This window comes from Nuphar pumila, chromosome 2, assembly GCF_984573655.1.
Source record: "Nuphar pumila chromosome 2, dmNupPumi1.hap1.1, whole genome shotgun sequence".
Classification (NCBI taxonomy): domain Eukaryota; kingdom Viridiplantae; phylum Streptophyta; class Magnoliopsida; order Nymphaeales; family Nymphaeaceae; genus Nuphar; species Nuphar pumila.
Genome location: NC_143250.1, coordinates 63,664,869 through 63,680,713, shown reverse-complemented (window position 1 = coordinate 63,680,713; position 15,845 = coordinate 63,664,869). Strand labels below are relative to the sequence as shown.

The 15,845-nt window shown below is 38.6% G+C and overlaps 1 protein-coding gene and 1 non-coding gene across 2 annotated transcripts; one reads left to right on the top strand and one right to left on the bottom strand.

The window, feature by feature from the left end:
- Positions 1–3,203: 3,203 nt before the first annotated feature.
- On the bottom strand, positions 3,204–3,277 carry TRNAT-AGU (transfer RNA threonine (anticodon AGU)). Its single transcript has one exon. It is a non-coding gene; the product is annotated as a tRNA-Thr (tRNA).
- A 10,731-nt stretch (positions 3,278–14,008) lies between these two features.
- On the top strand, positions 14,009–15,389 carry LOC149845581 (uncharacterized). The gene is made up of 2 exons (XM_089997671.1): positions 14,009–14,239; positions 15,062–15,389. The coding sequence occupies exons 1-2, from the start codon at positions 14,018–14,020 to the stop codon at positions 15,146–15,148; spliced, it is 309 nt and encodes a 102-aa protein (XP_089853797.1). The 5' UTR covers positions 14,009–14,017; the 3' UTR covers positions 15,149–15,389.
- Positions 15,390–15,845: the final 456 nt, after the last annotated feature.

Here is a 15,845-nt window from a genome sequence, read left to right as displayed (position 1 = left end):
GCTCACCAAGCTTCACTACACTCCCATCACTACTTTGTTGCTTACTAAACCGACATTCCATATATTCAGTCTTACTCGTACTCAACTTAAAACCTCTAGCTTCCAATGTCTGTCTCCATAATTCTAACTTAGCATTAACCCCAGCTCTAGACTCATCAATCAAAACAATATCATCAGCAAACAACATACACCACGGTACATTTTCTTGAATTGATCTCGTAAGCTCATCCATCACTATCGCAAATAGGAAAGGGCTTAAAGCAGATCCTTGATGTAACCCAACCGTTATCGGGAAATTGGTTGTCACCCCTCCACAAGTGCGGACATTGGTTACTACTCCTTCATACATATCTTTAATTATACTAATGTACTTGAGAGAAACACCTTTCTTCATCATTGTCCACCAGAGAACGTCCCTAGGTACTCTATCGTATGCCTTCTCTAAATCAATAAAAACCATATGCAAATCTTTGTTCCTCTCTCTATATCTTTCAATAAGTTGTCTAAGAAGATGTATAGCTTCCATAGTTGATCTTCCAGGCATAAAACCAAATTGATTCTCCGATATCATGACAACCTTCCTCAACCTAGACTCAATCACCCTCTCCCAAAGTTTCATAGTATGACTCATGAGTTTTATACCACGATAGCTTGTGCAATCTTGTATATCACCCTTATTCTTATATAAAGGCACCAAAGTACTCTTCCTCCACTCATTAGGCATCTTATTTGTTCGCCAAATTAAGTTAAAAAGATTTGTCAACCATTCTAAACCTTTCTCTCCCAAGCATTTTCAAGCCTCGATAGGTATACCATCTGGGCCAACTGCCCTTCTTGATTTCATTTTCTTCAAAGCCTCTGCAATTTCTTTCTTTTGAATCTTGCGCATGAAGTCACGATTTATCTCATGAAAAGGAATGGAGAAGTCTCCAAGATCTTGATCATGACTATCATTAAATAGCTTATCAAAACAATCTTTCCATCTCTCCTTAATCTCCTCATCTTTGACTAAAACCCTTTGCGTTTCATCTTTGATACATCTAACCATACCCAAATCCTTCGATTTCCTATCTCTCATCTTTGCAAGCCTATAAATATCCTTCTCGCCTTCTTTGGTATCCAACTTGTTATAAACCTCCTTATATACCTTAGCCCTCGCGTTTCGAACAACTTTTTTAGCTTCCTTCTTTGCTATCATATACTTCTCCAAATTCTCATTATCACGACTCTTACTTAGATTTCTATAACACTCTCTTTTAACCTTAATAGCTAATTTGACATCCTCGTTCCACCATGATGTATCCTTACCTAGTGGTGCACCGCCTTTAGACTCACCCAATACCTCCTTAGCTACTTTTCTCATACCACCCGCTATCTTATTCCACATTGATTCTGAATCCTCCTCGAGACACCAATCAACTTCCTTAACTACCTGCTCTACAAACATTCCTTGTTTAGCTCCTTTCAGTGCCCACCACTTAATTCTAGGATCTATCCTATGTCTATCCCTTTTGCGGCATTGTCTAATTCTAAGATCTAAAATTAAGACTCTATGTTGTGTAGCTACACTTTCTCCTGGTATAACCTTACAATCGATGCAACAACCCCTATCTCTCTTTCTAAGTAGGAAAAAATCTATCTGACTCGTATTAACCCCACTTTTAAATGTTACTAGGTGAGACTCCCTCTTCCTAAACCAAGTGTTTGCTAAGATCATATCATAGGACAAACAAAAATCTAAAATCCTTTCTCCACTTTCATTTCTTTCTCCTATACCATAGCCTCCATGGATATTCTCAAATCCATCCCTACTAATGCCTACATGTCCATTAAGGTCACCGCCGATGAAAAGCTTTTCTCCATAAGATGTCTCTTGTACTACTCCATCTAAATCTTCCCAAAATTGATGCTTAATGGAATCATCTAAACCTACTTGAGGTGCATAAACACTAATAATATTAATAATATCCGTACCTAATACTAATTTAATAAGTAAAATTCTATCACCCTTCCTACGGACCTCAACTACATTATCTATAAACTGACGACTCATAACAATCCCTACTCCATTCCTATTCCTATTTATTCCTGTATACCAAATCTTATATCCCCAAGGTTCTATCACTTTAGCTTTTTCACCTACCCATTTGGTCTCTTGAAGACATAAAATATCAATCTTTCTCCTACACATAACATCTACTAACTCTACCAACTTACCAGTTAAAGACCCTATGTTCCAAGTGGCTAACCTAATTTTATGGTCTTGGACTAACTTCTTTACCCCCACCCGTCCAACAAAGTGAGGGAACCCTTGCCTATTTGACACCACACCCGGGCGCCGGTGTGACGCGTCGCTTCTGGGCGACGACCTAGCAACCCTTGCACATTTATCACTGCCTCCGGGCCTAGAGAGTACAACGCGTCGTTCAGTAGGGAACGCCCCAACGAAATTCTCATATTGGTTCATTTTCATAGGATATGACAGTTTTTATGCTGGCTGTCACAGGCCTACCGCAACCCTCCCCCTTTATCCTTTATGTAGTAAGAAACGTAATTTAAATATATTTTACACGTATATTTTGTAATCTTATTTTTCCCAGCTCTAAAACAATGTATTTTTTCTATAAACAAGCCAGATCTAACTCGGTTAGTTTAACGTGGGCTCATTATAATGAGCTGGAAACTCGGCTTGGCTTGCAACAAGAATGAGCCAGGCTTGGTTCATTCAGCACGTCTATCAACCCTACATGCATGTCACCTGATTGGCCTTCACTGGATGCATGACTACTAACAAACAAACTGGTAAAGATCCAAACCACCCTCATTAACTTAGCTAAGGACTGGAAAAGCTGGGATTTTGGACTATACCTCAAAATCTCAATATCCCAGATTATCTTGATTCTCAAGGATAATTCAGGCACCCTCTTAATAATGGGTTAAGTTGGGTAGAAAAATGAGGGGCTATAAACTTTGGGAGGTTGATCACCCAGCAAAGACGACAACTGATTTTCCTTTGATGCTCCCTGTTTGTGCCAAATTTCGTAGTTTTCACGAGATGTAAAACTGGCCATAAGAACTACAAAGAGATCTAATGAGATGATAACACGTAACGGAGGTTATGTGTGGTCAGTTGTTTTTCTTTTTTTCTAGGGGTAAAGAAAAGGGAAGCGAATACAAAAAAAGCGGAAAAGAAAACCAATATGTGCTTTCATTGAGATTTGAACTCAAGACCTCCCGCTTACTAAACGGGTGCTCTAACCAACTGAGCTATGAAAGCTTGTAGTGTTGATGTTTCAATGTTTAGTAAATATTCAGTTACTGGGAACGTTATTAACCTAGAACTACAGTCCACCTAGTTGAGAATAAAAGGAATAAAAATAAATCGGACTTATGAACCGGATCTCATTTCGTCTTGTTGGATCCAGGTAGTATATTTTTTAATCCAAGTCTGGTTAAAAGTAAATGTGGTGGGTTCTAGTAACATCCATGTCAGGGTTGGACAACCAGATATGGTCGGATGCTAACCAGACCTTTTTTTGCATTTTCCACATGGAAATCAATTGCTCTTGCCTATTTGAGAATCCACTTTGAGATCCAAGTCAGATCTGGATTCATTTTTCAATGTCAAATACAGAGGCAGGTCAAGCATGACCAGATGCATATGTGACCTGTTTTCGTCCCCAGACAATAGAAATGATCCATCATTTATAAGGACCCATTGGTTGTATTCCTTAATGCCTGCCCATCATGAGATTGTGCGTGGGTTGGATTGAGGTTGAGTTTGGTTCAATTTCGTTTCATCCGGATCCAATTATGTGGAAAAAACAAATGCAGCTAACATCAGCTGCTGATAAATTTCTTTTTCATGTAAAGAATTAAGAGTATTTGTGGTCAACCCCCTACATCCTCGCCAACTACCTGGACTGGATAATCAGATCCAATTGGATTCGGATCCATATCTGAATAAAAAATCTAGAACTTAAAAGATTTGCTGGGATTAACCTAATTACTATGACCCATAAAGAGAAAAAGCATCCAATTACCGGCTCAGGAGCTGAATAACATGTATTTGGATTTGGATCTTGTTAATAAGTTCTGAAGTTCAAACTGGATCCCATTCACAAAACTACTTAAATATTTGGCCTAGCCGTTGGCCCCCTGCCTAATCATGTGGATTTGTTGGCCAGACATAAAGTTAGGAGGCCGTAGGATGAGTTGTGACGATTAAGATTTCACAACAATACAATACTCAGCGATCCTGCTCAAGATATCAAGGTATTGAAATATCCAAAACTTTCATGTTCTTTAATTTCCCAAAAGGGTGTTGGCTCTTGGTGCTTTACTACTCTTGCATGTTAATGGAAATCCAGAAATAACTTGATAAATTAGAATTTCTTACTTTCATAGAAATGCTCAAAGTAATCTTATGATAACAGAATCGATTTTCAACTAGGCCGTACAAGCTTACCAAGAACCTGAAAAAATTAATCACACCAAAATAAATTCCCAAACTTAAGGATCAGGAACTGAATTTATGGACATGGTTAAAAGAGCAAATTGATGCATTTTCTGGTTCTTGTTCACACACACACACACACTGGCTTTGCTTGCAAGCAAAACTAGGTGTATTTCTTGGTGGTCAAGAGGGACCCGGGGTTTTTACACCCAATGAGCTTGCAAGTGAGCGAGGCAGTTTTTCCTAGAAATAAAAAAAAAAGAAGATTCTTCAAAAAAAAAAAGTCATATCTCGTTCAGGTTATTGAAGTTACATTTGCTTTCCTTTTAAGCCCACAATAATTGTATTAATTGGCATGCATTATGATGTAAATAGGGAGGGCCCGATTTATGATAGAACTATGTTACCTTACCTTTATGCACAAAAACCAAGAAAAACAAAAAATACTGAAAAGAATTGCATAAACTCAATGAAAATAAGAATTTAATTTATCAACTCTCTCTCTCTCTCTTTATATATATATATATATATATATACTGACTATTTATAGGGAAACACTATAAACCCTAGGTCTACTTTGGATATGGGACGGATCCATTACATAAAAAGATCTAATTTTATGTAAAAAATTCAAATAAAAAAGCTTCAATGAAATTAGATCCAAATAAATCTTTATGGACCCTGCTTCGCTCATGCATCACGTTATTAACAGGACATGTTTCATAGCCTCTAATAGTTGTAAGAAAACAATGATGGTTTTGAGTAGAAAGAATTGACTATGGAAAAGTAAGCCTTTTATCCAAACATAATCATAAGGTATGAAACTTGTGCCATGAAACACAAAAGAAATATCCTTGGCTTACACAATTGTTCCGGTCTCCCTCTGAAGAAATGTTAGATTAAAGGAGATTCCTAGTGGTGGTGCATTTTCTAAAAGGCCCCATAATTGACATGATAAGTAAAAGCAAGGAATGCATAATCTCACCTAGTTAGAGAGCAATCTCATTGACATTTCTAATTAGCATTTAAAACTGTAGGGTCACTACTCTCCATGCCTTGTTCAAGCTTCCTTCAAAAAGCTAAATTGGAGAAGATTCTTATATTTCGATTAGGAAGTGTCAATGGGTCAGGTTTGGTTTAGACTCAGGTAAGACTAGACCCAATCTGGATTTGAGATTATGGTACCGGGTTCGAACATGGGTTTAATCAAACCCATCATAAGAGAAATCATATCCAGATCCTATAAAGATTACATGAACCAGATCCGAACCATATTCCATAAAATAATATTTTTATTATTTTTATATTGAAAATTTGTGGATCTTAATTAGAACTCAGGTTGGCCCCGGGTTTGATATGAAATTTCACAAACCATACCTGGCTCCATATATTAATCGGACCCTTCAATTCCAATCTGGATTCTAATGGTGGCCTTTTCTTATTTATCACCAAATCCCGACCCTATAGGGTTTGGTACGGGTCGGGTCTGAGACAAACCCGACCTATTGACACCTAGGGTGGCAGTGGATCGGGGCGGGGGACAAGGTCTACACCCCCGTTCCGTCTCAAAATCCTACCCTTCGTCCCCACCTCCATCCCCGCAAGGGTTTTGATTTTAACCTTAATCCCCGGTTCACATCCTCCATCCCCGGTCCAAACGGGGCGAGGTGGGGTGGGGCCCCATTTCTCCTTGGTCCACTGCCATCTCTAAAGAAGGATCGGGGAGATGGGGTCACTACAAGAAAATTGTTAATTAGCGACGGATTTTTCCCGTCGCTACTTAGCGACAGATTAGCTAGAGATAGAATCTGTCGCTAATTTGCGACGGATTAGCGAGGAAACGACTTTTATCGCTAATCTGTCGCTACTTAGCGACGGATTAGCGACTGCATGTTTTTGTCGCTACTTTTTATTACAAGAACACCATTTTAGCGACGGATTTAGAGAGGGAACTCTGTCGTCGCTAATCCGTCGCTAATTAAGGACGGAGTAGCGACAAAATATATTCCGTCGCTTTTTTGGTATTTTGGTTTCGCGACGGCTTAGCGACAGAAAAATTCCGTCGCTAAGCCGTCGCTAAATGTCGCGTAAATCCCTAATCCCATCCCTCTTTCTCTTTTCCCTGTTTCGCTGTATTGCTCCCTCCCGCCGCCCGTCGGCTCTCGCCACCGTCCGGCCACCGCCGCTCGCCAGCCGCCGCTCCCCGTCCACCGCTTGCCAGCCGGCGCTCGCCAGCTGCCGCTCCCCGTCAACCTCCCGCCACCGTCCGGCGAAGCGCAGGTAATATTCTTCTTCTTCTTCTTCTTCTTCTTCTTTTTCTAAACGCAGGGGGTACGCCCCTTCCCTGCCGGAAACGCAGGGGGTTTAACCCCCTGCCGTGCTTTCCGGCAGGGGGGGTCGACCCCCTGCGTTTCCGGCAGGGGGGGTCGACCCCCTGCCGGAAAGGCATGGGGGGTCGACCCCCTGCCGGAAACGCATGGGGGGTCGACCCCCCTGCCGTAGAGGCACGGCAGGGGGTCAACCCCCCATGCCGGAACTGCCTTTCCGGCAGGGGGTTTAACCCCCTTCCCTGCCGGAAAGGCAGGGGGTTTAACCCCCTGCCGTGCTTTCCGGCAGGGGGGGTCGACCCCCTGCGTTATGCTGCCTAAGTGACTTGTCAAAAAAAAAATTCTGTTTTTGAATGCCTATGCTGCCTATATGAATCGTTTGAAAAATAAAATCTGTAGTAGGAATAACATGCTGCCGATGTGTATTGCTTTTGAAAAAAACAATCTGTTATGAGATATATTATGCTGTCTATGTGAATTGGTTTCAAAAAAATCTGTTTTTTAATGCATATGCTGCCTATGTAAATCAGTTTGAAAAAAAAATCTTTAGTAGGAATACTATATTGCCTATGTGTTTGTTTGAAGAAAAAAAATTTGTTATGAGATACCTACGTTGCCTATGTGATCTGTTTTGAAAAGAATTTTTGTTATGGATACCTATGCTGCCCCATGTGATCTCTTTTTAAAAAAAAAAAAAGTTATTATGTGATCCCTATGTTGTCCATGTGATTAGCTTGAAAAAAAAATTGTAATATGTGTATATAAGATGTCCATATGGTTTTAAGTGTAGTTTGCATATATGTTGTCCATATGGATTTTAAGTTGAATTTTTTTTTGTAATGTATATATACAAGTTGTCCATGTTGTTCAATTTGTTAGTTTGTTAATGTCTACTGGTAGTTAGTTTTACTTCAATTTGTTTTCTTGAAATCTGGTTAGTTAGAGTATTTCAATCTATTAGTCTTTTATAATTATATTTTTCTTAGATAGATTGGTATTTAATGTTCTCACAATCAGTTAGTTAGATTAGGGCTGTTTGAATTCTTTATGATAGTGGTGGTTAAACGGAGTTCACATCTTTTCTAGTAAACTAATTGATTGATTTACTATTCCTTTGCTAAGTAGTTCAGATTAGAAATTGTCTATGACTTTATGTTAGTCGACTGGTTCAACATGTTATAGCTGGTTTGTTAAATTAGCATCTTCTAGTTAGATTTGGCTTAACATATATACTATTTTTCTTTTCTCTTCTTTCAATTAGTTAGAGTTGTTTTAATTTGTTTTAATTTTTTTAGTTAGTGTTTCATCTTGTTTCATGATTAGTTAGTTTGTTACTTAATTTGTTTTCTTTTTGTGCAGATTTTTCAACGGAACCAACTCGTGCTCGGCCACCTGTGGTAAGTAAATGACAAAAACAATGCAAATCGGGTAAATACCCGTGGTGAGTAAGTGATGCAAACGTATCACATGTTATTTAATTTATTGAATGCAGCACTTTATTGTTCACACACTCACTTAGTTGTTGATATCTAGGACTGCTTTGTTGGAGTTCGGAGATCATGCTGAGCATGATTTTAATGTAGAAATATGGAAGTGTTCTTATTTTTGGAGTACGGAGTCCATGCTAAGCATGATAGTAGTTAGTGAGATATTGAAGTGTTTTTGCTGCAGGTACATGTTTGTCATTTATTTGATATGAATGATTATGATGTATTGCAATGTTTGATGTAATTGTATCCATGCTTGCATGTAGTTACTTTCAATTTGATTTTGACTTCCATGTGAAATTTTATAATAAAAGCATGCTTCAAATGATTGTATCATGTCATTAATAGTTTGCACATGAAAATATTAAGTTATCAATGCATGCATCAAAATTCTTGTTATTGTTTGACATAGTATATTGCATGATAAATTTGATATTTTCTTCATCGTCGCATTCTGATTGTTTTTTTTTTAATTTGTTAGGATACTATTCGTAACATCATACGACAGAATGACTGCAAACCGTGAATGGATGTACCGTAGGATAGTGAACAATGAGTTATCGCATGAATATATGGATGGTGTCGATAGTTTTATTGAATTTGCAACGGCGAGTGTCAGTACGGTAGATCCCACAGGTCGGATTAGGTGTCCCTGCAAGATTTGTAAGAATAATCGATTTGTAGAACCTCATGGCGTTAGACATCACCTATACAGGAAGGGTTTTGTGAGTGATTATCAGAACTGGGCGTTTCATGGAGAAGAATTTAGAAACGATTTTGATGCACGGGTGAATGTGGTGCACGATAATCCATATACGAATTTGATATTTGATGCTGCAGGAACAAAACTGGGTTCTGCTATGAGTTCTAGTGATGTAAGAACTGTCGTAGATGAAGAATCACCAAACGATGCAGCTAGTAGATTTTATGATTTACTTAAAGATGCTGATGAGCCACTTTGGAACGGTTGTGAGAGTCACACTATCTTGTCTGCAGTTCTTCAACTAATGAATTTGAAGTCCGAGTATAATTTGAGTCAATCATGTTTTGACCGTTTGTGCATGATTGTGAAGAGTATGTTGCCTAAAGATGAGAAATTGCCACAAAATTTCTATCGTGCGAAAGTTATGGTCAACGCTCTAGGTATGGGTTACAAAAAGATTGATGCTTGTCCAAATCACTGCATGTTGTATTTCAAGGAGCAGGAAAATGACATATCATGCCCGTCATGTGGGCATCCTCGGTTCAAGCCAAAGACAAGAGGCAATGGTAGCACGAGATCAAAGGAAGTTTCATACAAGTCGCTCCGCTACTTTCCTATCACTCCTAGATTGCAGCGATTGTATATGTCTTCAAAGACAGCTAAACACATGAGATGGCATGCAAATAAAGTTCAACACGATGAAAACAAGATCACGCATCCTGTTGACGCTGAAGCTTGGAAGCACTTTGATCGTACTCATCAGAACTTCGCAATGGAAGTGCGAAATGTTAGACTCGGTCTATGTACAGATGGATTTAATCCATTTGGGGGTAGATCAACTCCATACTCATGCTGGCCAGTATTTGTAACTCCATACAACCTTCCACCAAGCTTGTGTATGAAACGTCCAAATCTTTTCTTGTCTCTGTTGATCCCTGGTCCGACCTCACCTGGCCAAAATCTTGATGTATATCTAAGGCCATTGATTGATGAATTAAAAGTACTGTGGGATGACGGTGTTACCACGTATGATGCCCACAAAAAACAAAATTTCAACATGAAGGCCGCTGTTCTATGGACAATCAGTGACTTCCCTGCATATGGTATGTTATCTGGTTGGAGCACACATGGGAGGTTGGCTTGTCCGTACTGCATGGAGGATTCCAAAGCTTTTAGATTGAGGCATGGAAGGAAGCCTTGCTGGTTTGATTGCCATCGTCGATTTCTACCCAGCGATCATCCGTTCCGACGTCAAAAGAATGCATTTACAGCAGGCACAACTGAAATGGAAGGTCCATCCTCAAGATTGTCTGGCATAGAGATTTTAAGAAGATTGCGATACTTTCCAGATGTATTAACAGATGCCCGCAGTCCTACACCCTTCCGTGGATTTGGGAAGGAACACAATTGGACAAAAAAATCTATTTTTTGGGAACTACCGTATTGGCCGACCCTATTGATACGACATAATTTGGATGTGATGCATGTAGAGAAAAATGTGTTTGATAATGTGTTCAATACAGTAATGAATATTAAAGGAAAAACGAAGGATAATCCGAAGGCCCGTATGGATTTAAAATTAATATGTAAAAGACCAGAATTGGAACTCAAAGAGTATAATGGCAAAGTACTGAAACCAAAGGCGAAGTACGTGCTCGGACCTGATCAAATAAAACATGTATGTCAATGGTTGAGACAACTGAGATTTCCAGATGGATATGTCTCTAACATTGCTCGGGCTGTGAAGATTGACGATGGACAGTTATATGGGTTGAAGAGCCATGATTGTCATATCTTTATGCAACGATTGATACCCCTAGCATTCCATGATATGTTAGACAAACCTATATGGGGGGTATTGTCTGAGTTGAGCGGATTTTTCAGAACATTGTGCGCATCGGAGGTCATTGTATCAGATGTAAAGAATCTCGAGGACTCTGTCATCACCACTGTTTGTCTGTTAGAAAAGATATTTACGCCAGCATTTTTCGATGTTATGGAACATTTGATCATACATTTGCCATATGAACTAAGGGTTGGTGGCCCTGTGCAATATCGATGGATGTACCCATTTGAAAGGTATATGTTTTTTTATATTTGTCTCTTTAATGACAGATATTTAAAATTTGAAATGTATATTCTTGTCAGATGCATGTTCGACCTAAAAAAAAAGGTTCGTAATAAAGCAAGAGTAGAAGGCTCTATTTGTGAGGCGTACACTTTAGAAGAGATTTCAAATTTCTCATCTATGTACTTCGAACCTCATATTTCAACACGTTACACATGCCCGCCCCGTAACGATGATGGAGAACAAGTAACTGTAGCTGACAAGCTGTCGATATTTCAACGACTTGGGCATGCATTTGGTAGTTGCCGATCAAGGCTATTGACAGATCGAGAGCAAGATGCAGCACACATCTATATTCTTTTTAATTGTTCAGCGATCGACCCATACATCGAGTAAGTATATGTATATGCAACTCAATTATAAATCCTTTTATGTTCTATATGTGGATACATGGCTCGGTAATATAAGTATTTGTGGTTTGCAGACGATTTGATCTGGAGTTGCAAAGCAAAGTTTCACATCTCACTAATGCAGAAGTACAAAAAGAACGTGAAACTAAGTTTGTGGAGTGGTTGAAACAGTTGGTAAAGAAGCTAACATAAATTTTGTACTTATAAACAACACTAAGTTACTTAATTGATCGTGATCACAATAATTGTTTATGTCTGTGCGTAGGTTCGCCATGGTGATGTTAAAGATCAAGGAATATGTGATTTAGAAAATGGTCCGACCAAAGTTGTGCAATGCTACAACGGGTATATCGTAAATGGTTATCGATTCCATACAAAAGACTACGGTATAAACAAATCAACGATAAATAGTGGCGCGTGTGTCAAGGGTAGCAGCTACGGTGAAAATGAACATGATTACTACGGTGTTATAGAGGAAATAATGGAGTTGACTTACTTAGGCATGAATAACAGGGTTACGGTATTCAAGTGTCATTGGTTTGATCCAACTGCAACAAGACTCGACAAAGCTTCAGGCATTGTGGAGGTGAATCATAAATCCAGGTTTGGAACATATGAACCATTCATATTAGCCTCGCAAGCTCAACAAGTTTATTATACTTCATATCCGAGTATAAAAAAGTCAGATAGAAATGAATGGTGGGCAGTTTGCAAGGTGAAATCCAAACTATACCCCGAGTATGATCAGTTACAAGAAGATGAGTTAGCTGAAGACAATGATTACTATCAATCAGATGATGTCTGTGACTTCGCTTATGGTCACGATGTTGCGCATGATATGCATGTCATATCTCCATTGGCTGATGAAACATTCATAGAGGAATGTGATCCAAATGATGTACCAAGTGGATGGGCAAACAATGAAGAAGAAGAAGAAGAAGAAGAAGAAGAAGAAGAAGAAGAAGAAAGTCAAACTAGTGACGAGGAAGAATTCTCAAGCTAGTGAGCAAAATCTTATACTACAAACCTCTATTTAAATGCATTGTAATACTTGATGTGAGTTGTATTGCAATACTTGGTGTGAATGATTAAAAATTTTATTTCAATGTATTGTAATACTTGATACGAATGATTCGAATGCATTGTAATACTTGATGTGAATGATTTCAATTATCTGAATGTATTATAATTTATGCAATTAACGAATGATTTGAATTAGTGCAATACTTGATGTCAATGATTTGAATTATTTGAATGCATTGCAATGCTTGATGTGAATGACTTGAATGCATTGTAATACTTGATGTGAATTATTTGAATGTTTTGTATGACATATGTTATTTGTTAGAATATGGTTCGTGGAGGTTATAGTGGTCGCTCATCCAGTAGTAGCCAGGCTCAACCTTCATCTTCACGGGCTCCTGTGATAGGTATATCATATAACTAATTAGATGCTTGATTAGTTCAAATGCACATTCTGAGAACTTGGTGTGTATTTTTTTACAGATGATGTTGCGCCTGTACACGACCCACCTACACCAGTTGATCGCACAAGTCAACAGCCAACACAGGAAACAGGGTCTTCTCAGGCTGGCACAAGAAGACTCATTCGAATAGTGTATATCGATAATCGACCGTAAATATTTTGTTTTCAATTATTGCATATCTTTTAAATATTTTATATTGATATTTACTGTGTAACAATTCATGTGCAGCACGAGGTTTGAGCCACAAGAAGTAGTACGGGAGATTAGGAATTCACTTCTTCAACATCTACCAGGACCAGTTGCTCAATGGAAAGAGTACCCAAAGGAGGTATTAGACAGATTGTGGTCCTCATTCATGGTATACAGTTGTTCCTCATAGTTAATGTGTTTCAGAAGGTGGCTGCCAATCGATTTGCAGACATGCTGCACACTATGAAGACTGCAGCAAAAAAACATCTGGCGTAGTAGATGATCCATTACTGTGGAAGGGCCATGGTCCTATTACTATCAGGAGAGATTACTGGGATGAAATGTGCGATATGTGGGCGGGAGATGCATTTAAAAATCGCTCTGCGAAGGCTTCACAAAATCGATCGAAGATGCCCGAAGCCCATCTACACACAGGTGGATCTAAGACATTTGGGAGCCACCTAAAGAAAATGGTAACTCATCAATATATAATATTAATTTTATAAGTATAGTTGCAAATTTGTGTACTAAATCTTTTGTCATTTAACTTCGCAGGAAGCAGAAAAAGGAGGCAGTGTACCATATAAGGATGTGTTTGTAGAAACACATAAACGGAAGACCACGGGAGTCTTCGTATCAGAGAAGGCGAGAACGACAACGGTATGTATTAATTCTATTAATAATCATTGCAATATATATGCAAGTCATCATAATGTTATCATTAATTATTAATGAATACTTTAAACATTATTTTGTAGGAGGCATATGAGCAACAAATGGTAGAGCGATATGGCGAAGACGCTACTCAGCATCCATCATTTGATCCTACAGCATGGGTGACTGCAGCAGGTGAACCCAAAAAAGGTCGCGTGTTCGGGTTTGGGAGTAATATGAACACTTCACCAGTTATTGGTTCTTCCAGTTACGGCTCACCAACTTCTTGCGCCGACATAAGCTCCAAGCAGCTGACTATTCTTTCCGGTGATGATGTACGCGAGATCATTAATGAATCACTGAATAACTACTTCCAATACACCGTCGCCCCCTTTCTCCGAAATGAGATCAAGGCCGCTGTTCAGGATAGAGGATCTTCGATTCCAGGTCCCTCTCAGGTATAATCACATATATAGTTTTTTTGACTGTCTTAAAGCACATCTGAGCATGGTAGAATCACATATAGAGTTTTTCTAGATGCCTTAGAACACATATGAACATGCTATAATCACATATTCAATTTTTTTACTGCCTTAGCACACATATGAGCATGATAGAATCACATATATATATATTTAACTTTTTGTCTGTCTTAGAACACATATGAGCATGATAGAATCACATATAAAGTTTTTTTGATTGCATTAGAACACATAAGCATGCTATAATCACATATTCAGTTTTTTTACTGCCTAAGAACACATATGAGCATATTATAATCACATATTCTGTTTTTTGACTGCCTTAGCACACATATGAACATGCTATAATAACATATAGAGTTTTTTAACTGCCTTAGAACACATATGAACATGTTATATATCATTTATGATAGAATCACATATAAAATTTTTGGCTTTGCCTGCCTTAGAGCACATATGAGCATGCTATATTCACATATTCAATTTTTTTACTGCCTTAGCACACATACGAGCATGATCGAATCACATATATAGTTTTTTGCCTGCCTTAAAGCACATCTGAGCATGGTAGAATCACATATAGAGTTTTTTTATATGCCTTAGAACACATATGAACATGCTATAATCACATATTCAATTTTTTGACTGCCTTAGCACACATATGAGCATGATAGAATCACATATAGAGTTTTTTTATTGCCTTAGATCACACATGAGCACATGATAGAATCACATATAGTGTGTAATTTATTTCATTATATTTTGTTTATCAATACTGACTGTTCTTTTCTTGTGTAGGCTGCTAGCGATAATCAGGGTAGTGGAGCTGAAGGGACAGATAAAGACAATGAACAAGAAGACGCACAAAATCTTGGCGATGATTAGAGGACTGTGTTGAAGAAGTTCTATTTTTTTTATTTTTCCTAATTGTAATTGTTGAATTGTAAATAATTAAACTTCTTAGTTTTAAGGTGGAACGATTAATTATTATAGATACTTGTTATATGAATTTTTTTGTGTGGTTTGTTTTTTATTTACAGGAAATATAAATTGTACAGGAAATATAAATTGTACAGTTCTCGGTAATTAATTTTTAAATAATTTTTTTTTGATTTTTTTTCGTTTTTGCGACGGATGATTCCGTCGCTATTCATATTAATCTAGCGACGCCTTAGCGACGGAATTAAATCCGTCGCCACGCCGTGGTCGCCGTTTAGTACCGGCGGATTGGCGACGGAATATAGCGCTCGTTATTCCGTCGCAATTAGCGACGGACTTGGCGACGGAATTATTCCGTCGCCAGTTAGCGTCGAAATATTCGCGACGTAAGCATACTGTCGCCGCGTTGTCGCTAATCCGTCGCTAACATCGTTAGCGACGGATTAGCGACGGAATGTGGTCGTCGCTAATCTACTGCTTTGTTGTAGTGGGTGGAGTGGTGCAAGGTGGGGATCGAGGATGAGGCAGGGTGGAGAAAAATGTAAGTCCACCCCCGCCTCCATCCCCACATGTGTTTTGATTTCAACTTTCATCCCCGTTTCATGTCCTCCATCGCCAGTCCAAACGGGGCGGGCCCCATTTT

Excerpts from the sequence above, each read along its gene's own strand:
- LOC149845581 (XM_089997671.1), top strand. The coding sequence starts at position 14,018 with ATGAACACTTCACCAGTTATTGGTTCTTCCAGTTACGGCTCACCAACT. Across the intron at positions 14,240-15,061 it reads CGATTCCAGGTCCCTCTCAG|GCTGCTAGCGATAATCAGGG; the intron begins GTATAATCACAT and ends TTTCTTGTGTAG.